Consider the following 26,772-nt stretch of genomic DNA (forward strand, 5'->3'; position numbering starts at 1 on the left):
CAACTTCTGTAAACTTGGATGAGAAAGCAAAAAAAAAAAAAAAAAAAGAAAAGAAATGACATAAAACACTTCACCTTTAAGACAATAACAGAGGTTTAAACCAGGGGCCCCTAGGGGTTTGAGATTTTCATGGAAGGGGGTCAGTGTGTAAAACAAATATAATTTTCTTAAAAAAAATTATTTTTTTAAAAATCAAACATTTATCTGTTAGGTATTTGTTAGTTGCTTTTATTTTGAATTTACAAATAGTACAGGGGATATAAATACAGTAAAAAAAAAGCCAGCCTCATACAATATTAAAATAATTAAGTGAATAATTGAATTAAAATAAAGCACATAAATAGTAATACACAAATATAAAACAACAATAATAAATAAATTACAAAAATGAAAATATGAAAAACACAAATAAATAAATAAATACACCTCCAGATTCTTATCTAACATGTTCAACTCTTGAACATATCTTTGTCCTTCATGATATTCGAATTATGCATATTTCAACAGCGCTCCCTGCTGGTCACTTGAAGAATATTCGACAAAGAGCGCCCACTGCTGGCCACTCTGAATATCCGACGACCGTCTAGCCGTACAACGTCACGATCGGTCATAAACTAAATAAAAAACGTAACAAAAACAAAAAACGTTGTTGGTCCACACTAGCTCGTTTTAAACAAACCGAGAGCGTAGTAAATATTTTATAAATGTTATAAGGTAATACTTATCATTCGCATGCGTGCTGGAACTGAAAAACAACTTTGTCAACGCCCACAACCGCGAAAGTGAAACCAAAACAATGCAGCGGTTAAAAGAACTTGGTACACGCGTTGTATGTTGTTTTAAGCTATTATATTTATAAGCCGTTTTGAGTTATGTGCATGAGCAAGAAAGGAGAAACTTCGGAAATCACGTGTATCTGATTCATGTTTATCTTTTCAGTCTGGTCACGGTGTAATATTTTAAGATGACTTCAGAGGCTCAGCCTGTCTCCAGAGCTGCGTTAGTAGCACACATCTATCTACTGTGCTGTGATCTCGTTCTGTGGGCATGTGTGTGGACTGCACTGCTGTGGCTGGATGGAGAGGGCAGTTTGGACTTACGGTGCCTGTGGGCTTTCAGGACCATCAGCTGGGCTGTGCTTTATTCACATACCACACATGTTGCTGATAACAGTGTTCAGCCTCTCCTTAAGCGCTGGGTGACTTTACAGAGCTTCCAACCTGCAGTATTTGACAGTGTTCAGACTGTGCTGCAGGGGATCGTGAGGGGGTTCAGTCCTGTGCCTGATCCTGGGATGGTGATCCTGAGCTCTGTAACATCTACTCTGATTTATATGGTGTGGGAGATGGCCTACCCACATGGTGGATCAGTTAAGGGTGCCAGAAACCAGAAGAAGGATGAAGAGGCCAAGACACTCCTGATGAGAGTGATTCGCTACTCCAGACCCGATTACCTACATCTAGGGGCTGCCTTCGTCTTCCTCAGCCTGGCAGCGCTATGTGAGTGAATCTAGTTTATGTACAAATTAAATCAGTCCTTACCATTAAAGGGGTCATGGCATGCCTTTATTTTTATTATTTGAATATGTTCCTTCAGGTTCACTTTTTAATATTAGTAAAGTTTTTTTGCACACAAAACAGTCATATATTTGTAAAACATGGCCATCTGCCACCCTCATACTTACCCTCTGTCAGAATCAGAAACGCTTGGTTTTGGTGCTGCCTCTCCTTTAAGACTTGACATTAAACGCCCACTGTTGATTGGCTCTATGCTCTTGACTGAACTGAGCTCTCCTTGCCATCTCACTGCTACTGGGCTTGCTTCGGAAGTAAAAGGTAAAGTAGGTGTTGATGTGTTGTTGTTGTGGAGGCGGTCAGGTGCAAATGTCTACCACAGTGTGACATCACAATGTGGAGGAAATAGACAACGAGTCATTTTGGCAGCTTGGTTTCAATGAATGCTCTTTTTGCAGTGAGGAGGAAGTTTAATTTAAATTTAATTCCTCATGTCATGACCCCTTTAAAGTCAACATGAAATCAGTTGTTCAATAAAATCAAGTCCTGCCCTATATTTACATCCCAAAAATATGCCCATACATCTCAAAAATATGTCACATTATGGAACTTAAATGGGTTGCAAAAAGGCTGTTTCATGTTGACTTTTAATTTGGCCCCAGATATGAATGTGTAATATATACGTACAACCCCAATTACGAAAAAGTTGGGACAGTATGAAAAATGCTAATAAAAACAAAAAGGAGTGATTTGTAAATTATATTCACCCTTTGCTATATTGAAAGCACCACAACTACACATTATATGATGTTTTACCTTGTGAATTTCATAGTTTATTTTTTATTTTTTTTATGTACTGTAATTTCAAATCAGATGATTGCAACACGCTCCAAAAAAGTTGGGACAGTCAAGTGTTTACCACTTTAATATCACCGTTTCTTCTAATAAAACTTATTAAGCATTTAGGCACTGAAGACACAATTTTCTTAAGTTTAAAAAGTGGAATTTCCCCCCATTCATCCATTATACAGGTCTTCAGCTGCACAATTGTTGGCATATTGTGCGCTTTATAATGCACCACACATTCTCAATTGGAGATGGTCAGGACTGCTGGCAGGTCAATCTAGCACCCGCACTCTCTGCTTATTCGGCCAGTATGTGGTTTGAAGTTGTCCTGCTGAAAATGCCGGGACATCTCTGGAAAAGACGGTGCTGGATGGCAGTATATGCTGCTCCAAAATTTGTACATATTTGTCTGCATTAATGGTTCCCTCACAGATAAGCGAGTTACCCATGCCATGGGCACTGACACACCCCTGGCCCATATAGACACTGGATTTTGGACATGACGCTGATAACAGCTTGGATGGTCCTTTTCCTCTTTGGCACGGAGAACACAACAGCTTTTTTTTTTTTCAAAAACTATTTGAAATGTGGACTCATCGGACCAAAAAATGTGGTTCCACTGTTCTACTTCAATCTAAGATGAGACTGAGCCCAGAAAAGTCAGCAGCACTTCTGGACAGTGTTGATGTAGGGCTTCTGCTTTGCATAATGAAGTCCTATGTTGCATCTATGGATGCAGTGGTGAGTGGCGTTGACTAACAAAGGTTTACTAAAGTAATCCCGATATCCATTACAGATGATTATTTGCTGAAGCATCTGTTGGCAAATTGACAAGTCTCGAATGATCGTTGCTCTTGAATGACTAGGCTGTTTTTGGAGGCTCCTTATATACTATGACACAATTGCCTCACCTGTTTAACATCTCCTGTTTCACATTGCCTTGTTATTTCAACTCGTCAAATTGTTCTTAAATTGCCCGTCTCAATTTTTTTTGGAGTGTGTTGCAATCATCTGATTTGAAATTATAGTACATAAAATTTTTTTTTTTTTTTAAATGTTTTTCAATTCACACAGTAAAACGGTATATTGTGTAGTTGTAGTGTTTTTAATATAGCAAAAGGGTGAATTTAATTTACAAATCACTATTTGTTTTTATTAGCATTTTTCATACTGTTCCAACTTATTTGGAATTGGGGTTGTACATGAAAAAGTATAATAATAAGCACATTAGCCTGAGTGATGTGCAAAGATCTGATTCAACGTAAATATGATTGTGTCTTTGTTATTTATTTTACTGAAGTACGAATGTGTCTAAATGTCTCTATTTTTGTAGTTGAGACATTTATTCCATACTGCGTTGGAAAAGTTGTTGACATTTTAAGTGGTAAATATCAGCATGATAACTTCCTGTGGGCCATTGGACTCATGGCACTGTGCTCACTAGGAAGGTAAGTGTAACATCATCCCTACATGAGCAATGTTATTTGGGGATAATTCACCCAAAAATGAAAATTCTGTCATCATTTATTCACCATCAGTTTGTTTAAAACTTTTCTTTTTTTGACTTTCTTCTGTCTGAGGAACACAAAATTAGATGTTAGGCAGCAGTTTGTAAAGGAATATTTCACCCAAAAATTATACTCTCTTTATTTATTCACCCTAATGGAATCCTAGATGTGTATGACTTTCTTTCTTCTACAGAACAAAAAAAGAAAGTTTTTTAGAAGAATATCTCTGTAGGTCCAAGCAATGCAACTGAATAGTGACCAAAACTTTGAAGCTCTAAAAAGCACATAATGGCAGCATAAAAGTAATCCATAAGACTCCAGTGGTTTATTCCATATTTTTTTTTTTTTTTTCAGATTAACTTTTTTATTGGTTGATTCTCAAACATAACACAGAACAAAGAAAAATTTACATGCACAGAGTCAACCATTATCCCCCTTAACCCCCATTCATTCCCTATCCCCCTCCCAATCCCCAACCCCCAACAAACATTCCTGTGGTCCAAGCCTTAGTATACAGATATAAACATGGAGAGAGAGCGAGAGAGAGAAAAGGGTTCTCTCCACATTGCCCTCACCAAGAGCCTTCCAGAAAGGTCATGTATTTGTCCCATTTCTTACCATATGCATTTAACCTACCAAGCTGTTTGTATGACATTTTTTAGAATGCCGCCACCCTGCCCAATTCGGTGAATCATTCTTGAAATGAGGGAGCGCCAATTGACTTCCATCCTCTAAGAATTATTTGTCTGCCAATCATTACACTAGTTTGGACCCAGCTTTTTGTATATTTGTCACATACTTTAATAACCGCCTCATCACCCTAGTCCATGTCTTTTTAAGCAATCTAATCGATTTTGAGTGAGAACAGACCAAAACACAACTTTTATTTCACTTTACATCTTGCCATTGCAGTCTCTAGACAAGATCATGATTTAAAGCTCAATTACAATGAAACTAAAAGTGACTAATGTTGTCATTCTGCTTAACATCTCCTTTTGTGTGCAATGAAGAAAGAAAGTCATGTGCTTTTGGAACAATGTAAGGATAAATTGTTACTTAAAAAGTAAGTTATGACAGAATTGTAATTTTTAGTTGAACAATCCCTTCAAAAGCAATAAAACTAAAGCCCTCTTGCATAAACACCCCAGTTTCCTGGACTAATATGATTATTTGTTGTGTCTTGAAGTTCTATGTTCACTGGTCTGCGTGGCGGGATGTTCATGTGTAGCCTCAGCAGACTCAACAAGAGAATTCGACACATGCTGTTCCAGAATCTTGTGAAGCAAGAGATAAGCTTTTTTGAAGAAAACAAACCCGGTATTATTTCTTCACTTTCAGTTTCAATTTTTCAATTCATATACCTTATTCTTATTCATGTGAGAACATTGCCATTATTTCACTATCATGACTAGGAAACCATTTTTCCTCCTTTACAGGTAGTCTCACATCACGTTTGGTCTCTGACACTGATAAGATGGGTCGTTCTGTGGCCATGAATGTAAATGTATTACTGCGGAGTCTGGTGAAGACATGTGGCATGCTGTTCTTTATGCTGCACCTGTCATGGCAGCTGACACTCCTCACGTGTATCGAAATGCCACTTCTTGCTTTCATTCAGAATTCCTACAACAACCTCTCCCAGGTAAGAGCGATTTGGTCTGCAGCAATTTCGATTCAATTACGATTCTTTACCTAATGATTTCGATGCATCGTGAAATCTGAAATTTGGTCACGAATCGATTCAGTCCGATTAGATTATTTTGGAACGATTCAGAATTATTTTCAGAAATATGCCGAAAAAGTTCTTTAAAAAGTTCTTCAGTAAGTTTTTACTAATCATTCCTAATTTAGACAGCACAGAAATGTACCACACTTGAGTCAAAGATGCATTTAGGACCAAAGAGGTTTGGCTTATGTGTGTGGCTGCATACTGTATGTTAACAAGATAAAATGCATTACATGATATGCATTATAGATATTAATATATTACATATAGACATAATATGGTACATATGTTACATGAATAATAGATATCCGATATGAATTAAGAATAACAATGTCTTATGCAGCATAATGACTTGATGCAAACAGACACAAACAGATGGTAAACCGTAAAATAAGCATAACTGATTTGTATATCATGTAACATTAACATTTATTGCACCAATAATTACATATGAAATGTCAAGTGCTGGCAGATAAGATCCATCTTTAAATCGAGCAGGGTCATAGAATGAAAACGATCTATTAGTAGCGTGTAAAGGCAGTTATACACGGGAAGTGGTAACCTATTCATTTTGGGATAGGGAGAGAGGCGCCCGGCTAAAAGGAGGTGCCTCTGTTTGTCAAGCTTGTTCACGAGAATTCAGTCACATTGTCATGCAGGACTGTTTGTGGCACACACCACGAAAGATCACATTTTTTTAATGGGTACAGGCGTTTATGAAATAACTGGTATAGGCGTTTATGAAGGTGGAGACGTGGAGGTGGATGGATTCCGGAAGAATCGTCGCCGGAGCAAGGGAAGCAGCTGCTTATATATCCTTGGGATATGATTGGCAGGCCTAGATGAACAAGCTCCTCCCAAACTTACAGTATGTTTAGAACTTCATATGGAGAAATAACACACTTTATGGTGATACAAAAGCAATATTAACAATATATATCGTAATCGGAGAAGGCAACAACAATGAATTTCTTTGATCAGATGGATGCAGACAATTTAGAATAATGACACTGAAAGCTGAACTTGGCAGCATCTATCCATCTATTTTATCTTATGTAAAGTGCGCTTTCTTTCCCTTCAATTTCGCATGCTCCGCTCTGTGTCTGTTGCAAGAAGGCTTGTGTAATTTGAAATAGTTACATTGAGTTTTAGTACAGTAATGAAAACGGATATAATTCCGTAATCAATGTATCAACATTTCTTTGACAGTTCGATGCACCGCAATCAATCAGTGCATTTTTTACAACCCTATACGCCACCTGTCTTGGACTAGCTTCCATATTATTTTTGCATGTCTATTTTCATCATGTCTTATCCTACTGAACAGAAAACATCTAGAGAGCTTCAGGACTGTAATGCAGAGATTGCAGAGTTGGCGTCCTCTGTCATTGGGTCTATGAAAACAGTCCGCAGCTTTAATGCAGAGTATCTGGAGAAAAGAAGATATGAACAGACTTTGGACAGAAAACGTCAGGTTTTGACACAGAAAGGAATCTACAGTGCTGTTCACCTTTTAATACGAAGGGTAAATTATCATATACAGTCCCAAGTTGTATTCACTGCTCACAATTCTAAAATATAAATTTTCGTTCTTTATAATAACTGAAATATAGAAAATATTTATAGTCTTTATTCAGTACTTTAAGGCATAGTTCACCCAAAAAGAAAATTGTGTCATTATTTACTCACCGTGTAACACTACATTAGATGTTAGGCATAATGTGAGATACTGACAGCTGTAGTCACCATTCACTTTTTATTGCAAATTTTTTCCATACAATAAAAGTGAGTTGCAATCTAGGCTTCTTATTTTGTGTTTCACAGAAGAAAGTGATACGGGTTTGGAATTTTCATTTTTAGGGTGAACTATTCCTTTAATGGTTACCTTTCGTTAAAAATGTAGCTTCCTGTAATCTGTTTCTAAATGTATCATAAGTTTCTACTTCCTTCACCTTGTAGTTCATTACAGTGGGCTTGAAGGTAGCAATGCTGTTTCAAGGCCGTAATCTCATCTCCGCTGGACAGTTAAGCAGCGGCAGCCTCCTTGCATTTGTGTTTTACCAGAAGGACATGGTGACCAACATGAGGGTAAGACTGCCAGTCCAGATTTACAGATTTACTTGTTCAGTATGAAACTACAATGCAGCTCTTTAATATATTCTCAGCATCTTGTTTATATCTATGGAGACATGCTGAACACTGTGGGCTCAGCAGTGAAGGTGTTCCAGCTGCTTGACAGGAAGCCACAGATGAGAGAAGCAGGGGATCTGGCCCCAGAGAAGCTCAAGGGAAGACTGACATTTGAGAAGGTCACCTTTTCGTACCACTCCCGCCCTGATGATAAAGCACTTAAGGTATACATTTGTGTTTAAACTGCGAAAGCAGTTTTTGGAAAATAGTAAACAAACCCTACTATAAGCATACAAAGGGCAGTTTTTTTTTTAATTTAGTCCAGATGTCTCAATGTGTCATATTTTGAAGAATACATTTTTTAATATGGTCATCTTTGAACTAATGCGATTTGCACCCATGCTTTGTCAAATTCTTGCAGTCTGTGACTTTGGAATTGAGTCCAGGGAAGGTGACAGCATTGATAGGACCCTCTGGTGGTGGGAAGAGTTCTTGCGTCTGCTTGCTACAGAGGTTCTATGATCCACAGGAGGGTGAGGTGTTCCTGGATGGAGAACCACTGTACCAATACCAACATCAATACTTGCACCAAAAGGCAAGTAATTAAACACAAGCATGTATATCCACATAAATTGCAGAGAGATTTGCAAAGAACCAATTATTCTATTGCATGGTTTGGTTAGATTGTAGTCTATAGCCAAGATGTAAATAACATGTTGTACTCCCTTTACTTTGGTTCAGGTGGCGATGGTAGCCCAGAAACCTGTGCTTTTTTCTGGCTCTGTCAGACATAATATTGAGTATGGTTTGCAAGACTGCACTATCGAAAGAGTTAAAGAGGCTGCTCGGAAAGCCAATGCACACGACTTCATATGCAATTTGGAACAGGGATATGACACAGGTAGGAATGATGTAAAACTCCATTTACTATATCATTGTGTACTTGGAGGATTTTAATTAATCTCTTGATCCAGTCTACCTTTCTAAATCATCCTCTTTGTGCTCATATTGGATTTTGTATAATCCATGTTCTTTAGACGTTGGTGAATGTGGTGACCAGCTGTCTGCTGGGCAGAGGCAGTGTATTGCTATAGCCAGAGCTCTGATAAGAAACCCCCAGATCCTCATCTTAGATGAGGCCACCAGTGATACGGACTACAGCACACAAAAAGCAGTACGCACCTCTCTGGAATAAATTAATCTTAACGTCTCAAGACTTTATGAAACATCAGTTCTGACATTTTCCCACTTACAAGTTCATATGCTTTCATTTTCCAGGTTCAAGATCTGCTCAACAGAACAGATCAGACAGTACTGGTGATAGCTCATCGTTTGGAGACGGTAGAGAAAGCAGATCACATTATCTTCATGGAGGGAGGGGAGGTTGTGGAGCAGGGAACTCACCAGCAGCTCATGGCAAAAGAGGGAAGATATTATCGACTAAGGGAAAAACTTTTCACAGGACCTACAAACTAATGAAATATTGGATAATCATCATATAGATATTTATATTGATATATGAATATTTCATATTTCAAGTATCATAACTAAACTTTTGACAACAGATTTAAAGGGGTCATGACATGAGGAATCAAATTTTCAAAAGACTTCACTGCACTATAAAAAGAGCAGAGAGCCAATCACAACAGTGAGCGTTTACTGTCAAGTCTTAAAGGAGAAGCAGCACCAAAACCAAGCGTTTCTGACAGAGGGTAAGTATGAGGGTGGAAATGTATCATGCTTTACAAAGCTTTGTGCAAAAAACTTTACTAATATTATGAGTGAACCTAAAGAAACATATTAAAATTATTAAAAAAAGGCATGCCATGACCCCTTTAAAGCCATATAGATTTAACTAGTACTACAAATACATTGTGAGAAAACTTTTGGAATTAAAGGAATAGTCCACCCAAAAATGAATATTCTCTCATAATTTACTCACCCTTGTGCCATCCCAGATGTGTGAGACTTTCAACTGCTGAACTCCAATGAAAATTTTTAGAATATCTTGGCTCTTTTGGTCCATACAATACAAGTGAATGCAAAATTTTGAAGCACCAAAAATCACATAAGTCAGCATTAAAGTAATCCATAAGACCTGAGTGGTTAAATCAATGTCTTCAGAAGCGATATGATAGGTGTGAGTGAGAAACAGATCAATATTTAAGTTGTTTTAAATATTTAAGGGCTTTTTTACTATATATTCTCCTCCCCGCTCAGTCAGTCTCCACTTTAATTTCATTTTCAATTTAATTCTTCTTCTTGGGTTAATGGTGATTTGCATTCTTCATGCATATTGCCCCCTACTGGGCAGGCCAGGGAGAAGTTCTAGCAAACAAGGACTTCAATAATGATCTGTTTCTCACCACACCTATCACCTATTGCTTCTGAAGATATGGATTAAAACGCTGGAGTCGTATGGATTACTTTTATGATGCCTCTATATGCTTTTTGGAGCATCAAAATTTTGGCACCCATTCACTTGCATCGGACCAACAGAGCTGAGATATTCTTCTAAAAGTCTTTGTGTTCAGCAGAATAAAGTCATACACATCTGGGATGGCATGAGGGTCAGTAAATGATGAGAGAAGTTCCATTTTTGGGTGAACTAGCCCTTTAATATACAGTAGTATGCGTTTCCTGAAGAGGGTAGACTTGTGAATCTTATTTTTATTTTCTTAACTTTTTCATCTGTTCATACAGACAGTATTTTATTGATAATGGAAAAGATGATAATGAATGGGACACTTAAAGGAAAGCATTGACAGTGCATACTAAAAGTAAAACAGTACCAAAACAACAATTACAGTATAAAAAATTTATATAATACATAAATTGTATGTGGTGTGTAACTAAATCAAAGAATGACCAGTGGGTTTGCCCTCAACTGCAGAAAAATGTGGAACAGAATCTCAGAGGTCTTATTCGTCTTCATTGTGCCACGAAGAGCTCCTTGATTTTTAGCATCCTGAAGATCTTTATAAAGAGACTGATAAAATAAGAAAAAATAAATAAAAACAAATTCTGTTACACACTTAATGTTGTACATATTTGGTTTATGTAAATGTATCTGATCCCTGTCAACTAATATTAATCACAGACTAAGACTTTTCTGCCAATGATGAGAGGAACAAGCAAAGTAATTAAATGAAGTGAGTGATGGGATCTACCTCAACATGCCGTACAGTTTCACACAAGCTCTGGGCTTGTAACTGCTTTGTATTTCCACATTCCTCTCCGAGCAGCACCTGTTGAGAATTTCATGAACTGTAAATTAGATTCAAATGTAAGTTTATTTTATAAAGATGGAAAGACTTTGTGCTAATAGTACCAGTAAACGCCTCAAAATGGCATGATGCAGTCCACACGCAGCTGCCATAGACATACTCTCCACCCGAATCTCCAAGACAGCTAGAGGTCCTTCAGAACTAAAATTTCCCATTGTCACCTAGTGGAAAGACATGGGCATCTGTAATTGTAAATTACAGAGTAATCATCAAATCATCTGAGAAAAACCTGATCAAGGCAAATCAGTAGTGGTTGGCCAATATATCGGTGGATAATCAGAATTTTTAAATGATCGGCATCAGCCGATAAACTTGTTTGGCCAAATAGTTTCTCAAGCCGCGAGAGCGCAGAGATCAATCACTGTTTGTTTTGTTATGATACCAGAATAAAAACTACTATCTACCATTTAAAACACACAATCTTGTTATTTAAAAAACAAAATTATTATTATTTTTTTAAAAGGTAAAGTTTTGTGTGAAATTTTATGGTAATATAGGGCTAAATAAAAGTTTCTTTATTTTTTAGCAATTTGTTATTTATTATATTAAATTGTGTGATATGTCAGCATTATATCGGCCCATCTGCCACCCTGCTCTCTGGATATCGGCCATAAATTATTTTTATTTTTTTTTTAACATATCGGTCGACCACTACTAATCAGTAGTTTAAAGTCAGCACCTCCTTTGCCAGAAGCTTGACAGTGCATCCATCGGGGCTGTAGGCACACACCACTGGGCTTTGTACATATGTCTGTCCTATCGCCTCAGGCTTAGATACCAACCAGTTAAGCACAGATACACATATTTCTGTGCTGCTGGTGGCTGAGAGGTGCAGTTTAGTCTTTAGAAGCTCTGATGATACCTTGGCCACCACTGTCAGGGGTTCTAATTTAGGAGCAATATAAGTTTCTCGGGTGAGCACTCCTCTGGAACTCAGGAAAGCTTGGATGCCTTCCATGGCAGTGTTGTGTTTCAAAGTGTTGCTAGGAGAAAAAGATCCCTCTAGCCTTAAAGCATCCAGCCAGTCCACTGTTAAAGTATTCAAAGGAACACTGATAGAGCCTGTTCCTGTTAGGAGCTGGGACACTCCAAGAGAGTGCAAAGATGCTTCCGAGCCTAATAATGCTGAGAGGGAGAAGACAAGAGAACAGTAGACCTTTGCTGGCAGAGACAGCTCGCCAAAACTTTCAAGAGGAATTGTTATGTCCAGTGTTTGACCAGAATCCAGTTTCTTGAATGGGAAGGAGTAAGTCCTAGATGAGCTCTCCATATTTGCGCACTGTGAATGGGACAATGGATGGACCTGAATGCACAAAGTCCAGCCCTGTTCCAATGTATACGTGCTTGCATTTTCTAGTACACATCTGAGAGTCAAATAATCTCTTTGGAGCATTGAGCTCCATCTAGCCACACCACGACATTTGATTGGTTGCTTGTCCATACTAAATTGCTTTTCATTCCCACCATTGGCCAACAGTACGCTACAGATATTCATGACTTGATTCAGACGCTTGAGACACTCGTTCTTCTCCTGAAGCTTGTGTTTCAAGGATTCTGCCCTGCAGAAGACAGTAAAAACTGACATTTAGTTTTAACTGGTGGAAAACTTGACATTACTTGATGAAATATTGATCTTACTTCTCCCAAACATTTCCAATGGAAGCCAGCAGATCTTTCACTCTCTGGCCTGCTTGCAATGAGGGTAACCTGTAATTTCCTGTATCTGCACCTTGAGGAAGGTTCATCTGCAGGAGCTTTCCACTTAAGGATAAGGCCAACAGTTGAACAGATCCTTCACATGCAAACAAAAACTGGTTTCAAACACAACTCTGCAAAAGACTAGTAAACTGCAAAGAGTTTCAGCGTATCGACTGTACCGTACCTGTGGGATTAGTATGTGGCCCAGCCAGTGCTACTATCCTGCATATACCAAGACTGTCTGAGTTCATAGTTGGCAGATGGGACTCAGTTGCTGTTGCTTCTGATGACGAAGATGTTTTGGTAAGCTGAAGAGCTTGTAGGTCATTGAGAGAGCTGTAGTAAAGGTGTTTATCATCAACACAGGCACACATCACTGGCCCTCGTATACTATGCTCATTGAAGCCTGTAAAGCATGGATTTAACAATTATTTACTACCAAACAACCGAAAAATTATTCAAATAAAAGATAGCGATAAAAGACAATGCAATTTGATCCTTACTATAATCTGTCTCCTTCCCTTCCAATGTTTCTTTCTTGCTTCTGACCATCAGAAGTTTGCCCTTTAGACCAACGGCAACAAGACACTGAGGACCTTGCTCCCCAGAGATGCAGCTTCCAATAAATATGATTGGCTGCTCTAAGCTCTGGAGCACTCCGAATGGTGATCTCTGCTCACCTCTTGGACCAGCCATTTGGGGGAGGAACAAAGGAAAGTAACAAATACGACCATCAGGTAAACCACAGAGAATGACTGGAGAGTTGACTAAGGAGGCATCCACCCCAAACAAGAGCCTAAAAAGGCGAGGCTCAAGATGAGGATGGAGGTGAGAATTGTGAGTTCTGAGTGACGTGGAGCCCTCAGGGTAGATGCAAGCCAGTACTGGAGGTTTTTCATTGTCTGGTATGTTTATTACATCTTCAGTGGTGTTTAAAGAGCAGGTGTTTACAGCTGTGACCTGGAAGCTTGCAAGTTTATGAAGCGGTTTGGATTCAGGTTCTTCAAAGAGATCAAAACTCCAGATGGACTTTTGGAAACCAAGAGTCACAAGGATTTTCTCGACTATGGTGAATGCTTGCAGGCTGGAATTTTTGAGGACGATGGAATCATCTGATACAGTGTAGAGAACAGGATCAGGACTTTTGTTTCCTGGGAAAGTAGAGAGACTAAAAAGAAAAGGCACAGGAAACAAAAATTAGAAAATGTTACATTTTATTCCATTAAAATGACAAAAAATAAAAAATAAAAAAATAAAAATAAAAAAAATAACATGGTGCAGATTTACTAGATGTTAGCATTTCAGAGTAACACAAGTGATTGATCATTCACAATGAAACGTGAAAGCACAGAATACAGATGATACCATTACCTGGGATGTGGTGACAGAGGAATATTGTAAAGCCCACCATTCTCACAAAGAGCATAGAGTCGGTATTTATCATCACTCACTGCCAAATATTTCACTGGATTTTCAAACTTCAGCACAGTCTGAAAAACATTTATTATTATAAGAAAAAAATAGTTATTTGAATAAAGAAATAGTTCACCAAAAAATACAGTTCTATCATAATTTACTGACTGTTTCCAACCCATATGACTTTCTTATGCAGAACACAAACGAAGAGATTTTGAAGGATTTATCTACAAAAACGACAAAAAGGCAGCATTAAGGTACTCCATATGATCCATATTGCTTCAGAATATCCATGTTTATCTTTATAATACAATGTCAGTTATAAGTGACAGGTGAATAGCTTAAAAAAAGACGCACTCGTATCATAAAACGTCTTGTGCGTCATATTCTACGTTTTTTGAAGGCATGTGACAGGTTTTGAAATCTTGTCCGTTGCGCGTGATGAGTGCGTGAAAGCAGCTGTTCACATTGGCACGCGTGTTCGCGCGAGAACTTGCGTTGTTTGGCGTTAAAAACAAGTTCTGGCGTGAACTTACGTGCCACTTTGAATGAGCTTTTCACGTGGACTACTTTTAAGATGATTGAGTCCTTTTTATTATTTCAGGTGAGTCACTATCAACTGCCATTGTTTTTAAAAAAATCTACTGGCATGTTGTAAGAAATCTTTCCTCATAAGAAATTAAGTCATAGCCTACTGGGTTGGAACGACGTAAGGGTGAGTAACTTATGACAGAATTTTCATTTTGGGCAAACTATTCCATATGCGAGCTTGTTGGGAAACTACAACACAAAAGCAGTTTAGGACATGCACTTGCCGTGACTCTCCTTTCCTGGACATTGAATATCAGCACATCGCTATCTCCACCGGTCAAGTAGAGGCTCGTATCGTCCAGAATGATGCGCACCGAGTGTGATTGACAGTCACTGAACTCGGACAAATACTCCACACTGCACCGCATCGCTTCCATCATCAGAGAACACTCTGGCTTTTGTTTACATTCTCCCCTTCAGAGGTTAATCCAACTGCTAGAAATGAAGAAACAACATGTCACTAATGTGCGGATCTTTCCCTAACTTATTTCATGTACGCGCCTATACGGTGACCAATGAGGTCCATATTCTTCCTCTTCTGCCTGTGACCTATTCGCTTCAGCAGGCAGCTATGAGCACACTGCCATCTATAGGTGAACCACAGAGAAGCATGTTCTTTGAACTTTATTCCCACAGATCTGGGTAACAGTGAGGAATTTACAATCTAGTGAATGGGGCCAATCCGTAAGCATTAAAATACTCACTGTTTCAAAATTATAGCCACAAAACCTAAACAATGTGTGTATTAACATGATTTAAGTGTAATAAAATCACTTAAAGGGATAGTTCACCCAATAATGAAAATTTTCTTATAATTTACCCTCGTGCCATCCCAGATGTGTATGACTTCATTTCTTCTGACAAACACAAATGAAGATTTTTAGAAGAATATCTCAGCTCTGTAGGTCCATACAACGCAAGTGAATGGTGACCTTTGTAGCTCCAAAAATCACATAAAGGAAACATAAAAGTAATCCATATGACTCCAGTGTTTAAATCTATATCTTCAGAAATAATATAATAGGTGTGGGTGAGAAACAAAACAATATTTAAGTCCTGAAAGTGAAACTAAACAGGCACCACATGTGACTTTCACATGTAAAAGTGAAAGTGGAAACTCAGAGTTAAAAAAGGCTTAAATTTTGATATGTTTCTCACTCACACTTATTATATCTCTTCTAAAGACATGGGTTAAACCACTGGACTCTTATAGATATATACTAGGGCTGTCAGTTAGATATTTTTTTTTAATTGTGATTAATCTCATAATTTTTCATAGTTAATCACGATTAATCTCAGATTTTAAAAGTAGGAAAATTTGACACTATAGATACTTATTTCCTGTCATAATGCATTTATTTGTTCTTTGGAAAGAACAACACAATAGAACAAATCAATACAGTATGTAACAAAAATGCTTTATTAACATTTATCCACAACTCCACATTATAAAGACAGAAATTCACTAAAATAGCTCCAATTTGAGTAACATTAAACATTTCCCAAAGTCTAAGTGGGATATTGAATGATTGAAAGAACTAGTATTCATTGCAATGTGCATCAAACCCTCATTTACACTGGCGGCCAAAAGGTTGGATTAATGTACAGATTTTGCTGTTTCGGAAGGAAATTGGTACTTTAATTCACCAAAGTGGCATTCAACTGATCACGAAGTATAGTCAGGACATTACTGATATAAAAAACAGCACCATCACTATTTGAAAAAAGTCCTTTTTGATCAAATCTAGACAGGCCCCATTTCCAGCAGCCATCACTCCAACATCTTATCCTTGAGTAATCATGCTAAATTGCTAATTTGGTCCTAGAAAATCACTTGCCATTATATCAAACACAGTTGAAAACTATTTGGTTCATTAAATGAAGCTTAACATTGTCTTTGTGTTTGTTTTTGAGTTGCCACAGTATGCAACAGACTGGCATGTCTTAAGGTCAATATTAGTTCAAAAATGGCAAAAAGAAACAGCTTTCTCTAGAAACTCATCAGTCAATTATTGTTTTGAGGAATGAAGGCTAAACAATGCTTGAAATTGCCCTAAAAAACCTGAAGATTTCATACAAAGGTGTACACTACAGTCTTCAAAGACAAAGGACAACTGGCTCTAACAAGGACAGAAAGAGATGTGGAAGGCCAGATGTACAACTAAACAAGAGGATAAGTACATCAGAGTCTCTAATTTGAGAAATAGACGCCTCACGTGTCCTCAGCTGACAGCTTCATTGAATTCTACCCGCTCAACACCAGTTTCATGTACAACAGTAAAGAGAAGACTCAGGGGTGCAGGCCTTATGAGAAGAATTGCAAATGAAAAGCCACTTTTGAAACAGAAAAACTAAAAGAAAAGGTTAGAGTGGGCAAAGAAACAGACATTGGACAATAGATAATTGGAAAAGAATGTTATGGATCTTAAGTCCATTGAGCTTTTGTGGGATCAGCTAGACTGTAAGGTGTGTGAGAAGTGCCCAACAAGACAGCCACATCTATGGCAAGTGCTACAGGAAGTGCGGGGTGAAATGTCACCTGAGTATCTGGACAAACATGCCAATGCTAGAATGCCAAGGATCTGCAAAGCTGTCATTGCTGCACATGGAGGATTTTTTGATGAGATCTCTTTGAAGTAGTTTAAGTTTGAATTATTATTTTTATTTTTATTTTTCAAATTGTAATAGTAGTTTTTCACGTTATTAATGTCCTGACCATACATTGTGATCAGTTGAATGCCACTTTGGTGAATAAAAGTACTGATTTCTTTCCGTAAGAGCAAAATCTGTACATTATTCCAAACTTTTGGCCGCCAGCGTAATATTAATCACTCGGCAGGCTGTCTTTTCACTTTAGATATGGAATGCACATGATTCGTGTCAGGGCATACAGCGCTGCATTGAATTCCATATGAAAAATGCTTTTAGCACTGGCACACAATTCATCCAAACTGTCTGATCATTAGCTAACACGTCAAAAGCTCGGCGGCAACAGGTACAAAGTTGAAATTATATCAAATTTGAGTGGAGTGCCAACAGAGAGAAAAATTAGCTGCACAGCGGGCTTGAAAGAATTGTCATGCATATGTGGTAGAATGCTGACTTAAAAAAGACGCTTGAAGGACTTCAGTGAAGTCCTGCGAAGTCCCTTCAGCATTAGTTTTATAAGAGGTTCTTTCTCCAGCACTTGATCATTGGCATGGACTCGCTGTTGTGTGTTTGTTTTTAATGTGTAATATTAGTGTAATATCCCCACTATAAACACTGCAAAGGCCCCTCCCTCTAACAGTGTTTACAACTCACACAGAGCAGAATAAAATGTCAGAATCTAATATCAAATTGGTACATGCATTAATCACAATTAAGAAAAATTAACGCGTTAAACATTTTAAATTAATCGCATGCATTAACGTGTTAATGCTGACACCACTAATATATACATATACTTTTTATGCTAACTTTATGAGCTTTTGGAGCTTCAAAATGTTGGTACCCATTCACTTGTATTGTGAGGAGCTTTAGAGCTGAGATATTCTTCTAAAAATCTTCGTTTGTGTTTTGCAGATGAAAGAAAGTCGTCCACATCTGGAATGGCACGAGGGTGTATAAATGATGAGATTTTTGTTTTTGTTTTCATTTTTGAACTATCCCTTTAAATGAATTCCCTTGCATTATATTTTTATTCTTATTATTTTATTTTCTCCCAGTCCATTTCCTTAAATGTATTTTTTTATTTCACATTATTCACCTAATTTATATCCCATACAATATTGTCTAATTCCATATTTTATATATATATATATTTACTTGAACAATACTAATTGTTAATGATTATGCCAAAATAGGTAACTCTTACTCTAATATTAATTATAAAATGACAACATGAACACCTCTCATGGTCAGTAGAGGTTCAGAGTAAAGTGTTTTCTTGTATATAGAAAACATTTGAAGCTGACAACTATGTCTGCGTGTGTAAGACCTCGTTTACCTCTTCTGAAATTCCTCAGACATTCCTCATTCCAACCCATTCTCTGTTAAATCTCTGGGAGTTAGATACGTTTTAAAATAAATCTAGCAAACCTGTCTGCAGTTTTCTCTATTATGCGTCATATGAACATAATACAAAGCATACAGTGTTTCAGAGCACTAAGATATTGACAATTAATTCATACAGTAGCCCATGTGACGTGGTTGTCTTGTTAAGGTGAATGATTCTGGCATTCCTGGTAAAGATCGGTAATCCTGGTTCAATCTTACAGCCTACGTAGAAGTAGCCTATTATAAGTTTGAACATGGGAGCGAAATAAAAAAGGCAGATGCTATTTAGAGAGGGGTGCAAATAGTAACTCCACACAAGGGCAAAACTGCAAGATTGAACTATAGAGCGCCCTGAGGAGATAAGGATTTGTTTTGTGCGTCCTCTACTGCTCATATACAGTAGCTGCTTCTTGTCTTGGAATTTGCGCTTGGGTTCAAGGATTAAATTCAACTTCGGTGTCGCACGATCTTGGCGTTGTTGACAAATCGAGCATGCATGATTGAACAATGCAATTAACCCAGGGTTGTTTATTTTAATGTAATGTGCATTTATTCCACATATGCGTCAGATTTGCGTGTTTCTGTAGATTGTAGTCGCACCGAGTTTCCGAACTAATAATTGAACGTAGATTCTTCCGAGTTGTTTTATAACATAACAAAAGGTGAAAGAGAGAAATGGCTTCGCAGATTCTTCTAATAAATCTACGCGCGACCGCTCAGTTCTGCAAAACAGCGAAGAGTCTGCAGAGAACTTGGGCACCTTTAATTTCTGCTCAACAGAGATGGTAAGAACTCGTAAAGCCATTCTACACATATGTTGACATTTTTAGTGATTTATTGCGTAAAAGTTGTCAAACATTGGGCAAAGCTGTAAAATTCGCCTTCTTAGAGGTTTGTTTGGCATGACAAAACGGTAAATACCTTTTATTTCTCAAAAACCCGAAAATAACACAACTTCCGGTAAGCAATGTATGTTGCTGTCTCTCGCTGTTGCGTAATGTTTGGAATAAACAAAATAGTTGCAATTTACCGAGGTTGTAGCCTACATTAACACTTTAAAGCAGATACACACAGATGGGGAAAAACCCCGTAAATATTTTCCATTCTAATGCCTACAATGTAGGCTAATGTTCGGGCACTTTTGCATCCCAGCTAGTAGAGGGATTTTTTTTCCCTTACCCAAAACTACGCCTATCAAATTAGTACAAGTTGCATATTCGACAGTATTTGTGACATAATACCTTAAAAAAAGCAAACATCTGAGTTATAGTGAGACACCCATAATGAAAGTGAATGGGGCAATAAGTGTTTCAAAAGTATAGTCACAAGACGTTAGCAAATCAGAAGAATCAGAATGATCTTTGTTGCCAAGTATGCTTACACATACAAGGAATTTGTCTTGGTGACAGAAGCTTCCAGTACACAAACAATACGAAAACAAGATAGAGGTAATAAAAAAATAGAATAAAAAAAAAAAACTATAAAGTATATAAGTGTATATAGAAATACACAATAAGACTATATATATATATATATATATATATATATATATATATATACACATACAAACATACATATATATACATACATATGTATATTTGTATATGTACAAATACAAATCTGTTATATACAGATGCAAGGGAATGTAATGCGGGTTAACATGATTTAATGTGATAAAATCGCTTACTTCCCTTTTCTTTGTAAACCCTGAAATTACCTCAAAAATTACACTTTAAACAACTTTACAGTGCAAATAATACAAACGTTTCAACAGGTTGAATGTCGTGCTTTTATAAAATTACAAGCTTCACATTTCTGGCTTTTAAACACTCCAAATTCATTTCCATTGTAAGTGCCTCACTGTAACCTTTTTTTTTTTTTTTTTACGAAATGTTTATTTTTTTTGTTGTGGTAATCAACATTATGCCACAAATGCTGTCGATTGATCTTAACTTGTATAGAATCCATAATATTCCTTTAGTTCTGTCTTGGAAACATTTTTACCATGCCTTTTATCATTTGTTTTTGCTACTTTCTAATGCCTTTTATACATAGATTTGTATTGTTTTTGGGCTGAGACCCAGACATTCAATCTTAAATAATGAATATTCATCATATGAATTATTACATGTGTGTTAGACAAATTAAATTATATTTTAAGAAAGTCCTCAGGGCCAAGAGTGCCCATAGTTACCCATAGCCACATACCATGTGTTTATGTTTCTACCTCTCTTTACACACTCTCTTCTCCTTGCTTTTCATTTTATCCAGTGCCATTCATGTGGATAACCCACCCAGCATCCCATCTCTGACTACCAGCTATGCCCATGGCATCTCTGCCCATGCATTGCTCTCTAAGACTGTGGACCAGTGCCTTAAAGCCTCAGTGGAGCGATACCCTGACCGTGAAGCTTTGGTTTTTGTGCAGGATGGAATACGCAAGACATTTGCTCAGTTCTACCAAGAAGTGAGAGGCTTGCCTTTTTTTTTTTTTTTTTTCTCTCTGCTGTAGGCCGGCTAGAGAAGTGAGACTGTAACTCTTAAGACTTGTGATACTTACCATGTTGCTTCCCATTTTATACCCATCAGCTGTGGGAGGGAGAGAAATAGGGAGAGAGGAGAACCACATTGCCAATGTCAAAAGTGTATTGGGATGAAAGGTTTTGTCAGAATCCCAAAATAATAATAATAAAAAAAACAGAACAGAGACCTATTATTCAGTCCTCAGTAGATTGTTGAAATACAGCAACCTTGAAGTGATATATTTGTTTGCTTTTTCTTGCCTTGTTTTTAGCACAGATTCAGTGAAAATTTAGTATTGAAGAGTTAATATACACTCTTTCCATTTAAAAAAACCCCAAAACATTCATGTTTAGTGTATTGAAGCACAATGAAAATCAGTGGTTCAGTAATTGCCATGATGACAATAAGAGAAGTTATTAAATATTGTTTACAGTAATATTGAGAATGTAAACACAACCTTTCCTGCATATAAGGTGAAACTAAAACAGGTGAGACTATTCAAAGCATGTGCCCCACTGAACCCATGATATTAATCTAAATGGGCTGATATGAATTGGCATAGATAGACGCTTCATATGTGACTGGTCTCTGTCATAATGGGAGCGGCAGCTGTTCAAAGTATATAAATGTGACAAGAAGACATTTATAGCATACGGCTGAATGACATATCATAGAGCATGTACTGTAGGTAAGAAGGAAACAGTTACTCTCTTACAACTCTGTTGAAAGTCCTATTTTTACACTCAGTACAGTGTGTTTTGTGTGATACCACAAGAACATATTAGCATATTACTTCACGGTACAGCACAAAAGTGTTTATTTTAAATCAGGATATGACTATTTCTGTTCTTCGCAAATTCAAATTTGCATTAAAGTGGAATATTTTGTCCTCACAAGTATTGGAACACATTAAATTCTCACAGGAGTCATATTCCATCCTAGAGGATAAAATCTGCATTGAACATCAGGTTATGAAAAAAAAATTAACCCTGTGCCTTTGATTAACTTGGAAGAGTTTTCTTTTGCATCCCTTTTATAATGTGTTATGTAATGACACTCCTTTATTATAATGATATGTAATGATATTTAAATGCCTTAAGTTCAGGACAAATAAAAAAAAAAATCAACCAGTGTAAACAAGAAATAGTATTTTGATTTCAGGTAGAACAGGCAGCAGCAGGTCTGTTGGCTGTTGGGTTGAAGAAGGGGGATCGCTTGGGGATATGGGGACCAAATATCTACGAGTGGGTGTTGATGCAGTTTGCCACTGCCAAGGCAGGGATCATTTTGGTGAGTGTTTTTGAAGATCTATCTAGTTTTTCTGAGGATTTGTCTGCAGCTAGTCTTGTAAATAACTTGCTCAAGATTGATTGTTGTTTTACAGGTGTCAGTGAACCCTGCTTATCAGTTGATGGAGGTAGAATTTGCACTCAGAAAGGTAAGTTAATGTTTAAACATAAAAAGGGCCAATACATGGTGCAATGTTCCAAACAGACCTGCTTTTGGTTTTTATTTTCACTCAAACTGGGTCTGATTTAATCTGTACCAGACCCTTCACCCATAATTCGCATCCTGGTCTGCACTACTATGAAAAATTATATATCAAGCAATAGGAATAATACATATGACTATTTCCTTGAATGCTTCTTTTAGGTGCAGTGCAATGCAATTGTATGTCCAACTCATTTCAAGACCCAAAATTACTGTGATATGTTAAGGCAGCTTTGCCCAGAGATGGATGCCGCTTCTCCTGGAGGAATAAAAAGTTCGAAGTACGTAAGACTTAATAAAAACTCTGGGAGATATACTCAATATTGATGGTCTAAAGGCAAATCAGTTTTATTTAGTAGTTTTTGACCCACTCATGGATAAAACAACCACTCTTATTTTTAGATTACCAGATCTTCGCACTGTAATAGTGATAGACAGTCAACAACCAGGGACTTTTCACCTGAAAGATGTGATGCAGGCTGGGACTAGCCAACACCATCAGCAGCTACAAGACCTGCAGAAGAAACTCACGTTTGACGATCCCATTAACATTCAGTTTACATCGGTACTGTTTGTGTTTTTAACTTATATATATATATTTTTTTTAAAGGTTGCTGGTTTCCCTACCAGGCTTCTTAGCTAGCTTAACCAGCAAGCCTTTTTTGTTTAACAATCTTCATCAGAAAGACCATACTGGTTGACCAGCATTTTTACTATTGAACAACGTGGCTGTGCTGATCTACCAGCTTGAGCAGCACTGACCAGCGTGGAAAATCGTGCTGGTCTAAGCTGGCATTTTGATCAGGGTAATTCAAAATTATTTTAAAAGGATTTCAGCATCGTAGTTCTGATTCATATTGAAATAATTGAGTAGTACTAGTACTGTTGAGTAGAATTAACTTAAAGTGCACTTGACCTAATGCAATGAGCACACACTAAATAATTGATATTTTGTTTTGATATTAGTTTTTGTTTCACTTTGATATTTATGTTTGTCCTTCTCATGTGTTTTGATGTTCTTAGGGAACTACAGGAAGGCCAAAAGGAGCCACTTTGTCCCATCACAACATTGTCAACAATGCTTATTTCATTGGCATGCGCGTGGGGTATGACTGGAGGGTGGGTACTTGGTTGTAATCAAGGGGGAAAAATGACAATGCAGTAAAAGGAGTGTTTGTTTTAGAAAATATTCTTTCATGTATGACCAAATAATCTGTGTCTGAGAACTGGCCTTTAAACTTATTCTGTTTTATTAAAGCATTTCATTGACTGTATAAAGCATGCTGATTATGGAATGAAGGACACAGAGAAACCTTTGTTTACATGAAATCTCCATAAATTTCCCTTTACATATTTGTGACATTTGACCTATTTCTTCTTGCAGAAAAATGTGCGAGTGTGCTTGCCAGTGCCCATGTATCATTGTTTTGGCTCGGTGGGTGGTGGTATGGTCATGGCCTTGCATGGCATCACATTGGTTTACCCATCCTCTGGTTATGATGGACATGCCAATCTGGTGGCGATACAGAAAGAGAAGTATGCTGTCACTAAATTCTCTTTTAATCTGTTCATTTATTTTATCTTCAGAACACCTGTCTGAAAACTCATGTGCAAATCTCAAGTTTCATTTTCAGATTAGATTCTACTTACATTTCTGTCATTTACTATTTCTTCTAAATGTCTGTTGCATGAACAGAGTCAAGTTGTATTTGTTTAATTTATTGTGTCTACCATTCGCACAAAGCTTCATCTCTGATTTAATATTTGAACTCTCCTCCCAGGTGTACGTTTGTCTACGGTACTCCTACTATGTTTGTAGACATGCTTGGTCAGCGTGACCTTGCCCAGTTTGATTTGTCAACAGTTGAGGGTGGTGAGTCAGTCAAATCTTTGTTAAATCTCTAATAAGATCAAAATTTAAATATCCTGCAGAAAAGACCAGCAGATGTTGTGTTTTGAATGTTGGCCCTCTGAATGGGATGCTGGTGTGCCAGTGTCATAGGCGTCATTTACGGGGTGGAGCCGGTGGGACATGTCCCAGGATTAGAACCCACAACGTTTTGTACTAGGGGCGAAGACTTTACCATCAGTCATTTCAGTTTTATTCTGGCTGAAGTATTCACTGATCCATGTATTTATCCACTGACAAACAAAACCCCAGTAATGACAGTGTTAGATGTATGGATAAAGTTATCAAATTAATTATGTAAAATATTTATTGGAGCATTTGATGATGAATGGATGGTCATCAAGAATGACTATCAAAAGAGTAAAATATTTTTTTGACATTCTCTGCAGATAACCTAATTAATATTCATGTGTTTTGCCACTTTGTGATGTCCCCACCACTTTTTAAAACGGTTTTAAATGAAAGTGTTCTTAAGAAAAACATTAAGAAAGTTCTTAGGATACATTATAAGAAGTTTGTAAGAATGTTCCTAAGTGCAATTCTAATATTTTTTTTAAGAACGTCTAATGTTTTTCTCTTAATTATAAAACAACAGGCTTTGACATTGTCTGATTATACTAGCCTGCTCATGAGGTTGAGCAATACTTCAACATTGGTAAATCGTAATGATAAATGTATCTATCCATTAACCTTCTTTTAAGTAGAAAACATTCGCAATAATTTTTTTAATGTAAAGTGCGTGAGATGTCATTAAACTAACACATTACAACTGCACAATTTAAAATATAGGCTCATTATTTACCAATGTTTTGACTATCATCCTTTTTCAAGGCTGATAGCTGAAATGTTGATAAATAAATGAGCCTATATTTTGAGTTGTGCAGTTATACTCTTCTATAATTTTTGCCATAATTTGCACCTCTGAAAGGTATGCCTTTACTTAATTCTAATTCTATCATTTCTAAAGTTTAATGACAATAAACTTTAATAACAGTAACAGTTTAACATAGTTTTATGCACAAAAGTAAAAAGGACAGTTTCTGCTTTCTAATGATGCAATATTTATGTTTCTATGGACTCTAATGATCACTGAGAGAGAGCGATATTCAGCGCATCCTTTAAATTGACTGGCATGGTTGGTCACCACATAATATGAATCTTCAAAACAACGTTTGTTTGAATATACCATAAATACCAAAATACCATAAAACACAATACAGTCAAAAATGTGGTTTGGTTTTAAATCTTACATTTTTACAAAAACAAGCCTATTGCGATTTCCAACTCAACATGATAGAATGCGTCAAATTCAAAACAACCCAGTAAATTCATTAAACGTCTTACCTTTTGGGATTTAAGACAACTGTGAGGTTATCCTAACTTTAAGATGTTATTTATATATACAGGTGCATCTCAATAAATTAGAATGTCGTGGAAAAGTTCGTTTATTTCAGTAATTCAACTCAAATTGTGAAACTCATGTATTAAATAAATTCAATGCACACAGACTGAAGTAGTTTAAGTCTTTGGTTCTTTTAATTGTGATGATTTTGGCTCACATTTAACAAAAACCCACCAATTCACTATCTCAAAAAATTAGAATACATCATAAGACCAATAAAAAAAACATTTTTAGTGAATTGTTGGCCTTCTGGAAAGTATGTTAATTTACTGTATATGTACTCAATACATGGTAGGGGCTCCTTTTGCTTTAATTACTGCCTCAGTTTGGCGTGGCATGGAGGTGATCAGTTTGTGGCACTGCTGAGGTGGTATGGAAGCCCAGGTTTCTTTGACAGTGGCCTTCAGCTCATCTGCATTTTTTGGTCTCTTGTTTCTCATTTTCCTCTTGACAATACCCCATAGATTCTCTATGGGGTTCAGGTCTGGTGAGTTTGCTGGCCAGTCAAGCACACCAACACCATGGTCATTTAACCAACTTTTGGTGCTTTTGGCAGGTGCCAAATCCTGCTGGAAAATGAAATCAGCATCTTTAAAAAGCTGGTCAGCAGAAGGAAGCATGAAGTGCTCCAAAATTTCTTGGTAAATGGGTGCAGTGACTTTGGTTTTCAAAAAACACAATGGACCAACACCA

At 37.1% G+C, this 26,772-nt stretch overlaps 3 protein-coding genes across 6 annotated transcripts in view; 2 read left to right on the forward strand and 1 right to left on the reverse strand.

The window, feature by feature from the left end:
- The first annotated feature begins 639 nt into the window (after nt 1–639).
- On the forward strand, nt 640–9,216 carry LOC127427046 (antigen peptide transporter 2-like). 2 transcript variants are annotated; one of them, XM_051674367.1, is made up of 12 exons: nt 640–829; nt 940–1,499; nt 3,694–3,808; nt 5,055–5,185; nt 5,305–5,510; nt 6,922–7,119; nt 7,554–7,682; nt 7,760–7,948; nt 8,146–8,319; nt 8,466–8,625; nt 8,762–8,898; nt 9,003–9,216. In XM_051674367.1, the coding sequence occupies exons 2-12, from the start codon at nt 965–967 to the stop codon at nt 9,198–9,200; spliced, it is 2,172 nt and encodes a 723-aa protein (XP_051530327.1). In that variant the 5' UTR covers nt 640–829; nt 940–964; the 3' UTR covers nt 9,201–9,216. The 2 variants fall into 2 exon arrangements, with proteins under 2 accessions (XP_051530327.1, XP_051530326.1); XM_051674366.1 differs by having other exon boundaries at nt 711–1,499.
- Nucleotides 9,217–10,565: 1,349 nt separating this feature from the next.
- Nucleotides 10,566–15,361, reverse strand: LOC127427045 (Fanconi anemia core complex-associated protein 100-like). 2 transcript variants are annotated; one of them, XM_051674365.1, is made up of 10 exons: nt 14,483–14,928; nt 14,291–14,352; nt 14,081–14,199; nt 13,213–13,877; nt 12,894–13,115; nt 12,650–12,803; nt 11,691–12,570; nt 11,056–11,172; nt 10,895–10,972; nt 10,566–10,713 (listed from the first exon to the last, which is right to left on the reverse strand). In XM_051674365.1, exons 1-10 carry the CDS (start codon nt 14,508–14,510, stop codon nt 10,582–10,584), a joined length of 2,457 nt encoding a protein of 818 aa, XP_051530325.1. In that variant the 5' UTR covers nt 14,511–14,928; the 3' UTR covers nt 10,566–10,581. The 2 variants fall into 2 exon arrangements, with proteins under 2 accessions (XP_051530325.1, XP_051530323.1); XM_051674363.1 differs by lacking the exons at nt 14,291–14,352; nt 14,483–14,928 and adding an exon at nt 14,941–15,361.
- Nucleotides 15,362–19,118: 3,757 nt separating this feature from the next.
- Nucleotides 19,119–26,772, forward strand: part of LOC127426855 (medium-chain acyl-CoA ligase ACSF2, mitochondrial-like) — a 32,468-nt gene continuing 24,814 nt past the window's right edge. The window contains exons 1-9 of one of the 2 annotated variants that reach the window (XM_051673890.1): nt 19,119–19,539; nt 21,026–21,221; nt 22,439–22,567; nt 22,662–22,715; nt 22,931–23,049; nt 23,171–23,333; nt 23,792–23,887; nt 24,153–24,304; nt 24,550–24,641. In XM_051673890.1, coding sequence (XP_051529850.1) covers nt 19,430–19,539; nt 21,026–21,221; nt 22,439–22,567; nt 22,662–22,715; nt 22,931–23,049; nt 23,171–23,333; nt 23,792–23,887; nt 24,153–24,304; nt 24,550–24,641 — 1,111 coding nt within the window. In that variant the 5' untranslated portion in view covers nt 19,119–19,429. The remainder of the gene's footprint in view (nt 19,540–21,025; nt 21,222–22,438; nt 22,568–22,661; nt 22,716–22,930; nt 23,050–23,170; nt 23,334–23,791; nt 23,888–24,152; nt 24,305–24,549; nt 24,642–26,772) is intronic. The other variant, XM_051673889.1, reaches the window with a different exon arrangement.

This window comes from Myxocyprinus asiaticus, chromosome 36 (genome assembly GCF_019703515.2).
Source record: "Myxocyprinus asiaticus isolate MX2 ecotype Aquarium Trade chromosome 36, UBuf_Myxa_2, whole genome shotgun sequence".
NCBI lineage: Eukaryota > Metazoa > Chordata > Actinopteri > Cypriniformes > Catostomidae > Myxocyprinus > Myxocyprinus asiaticus.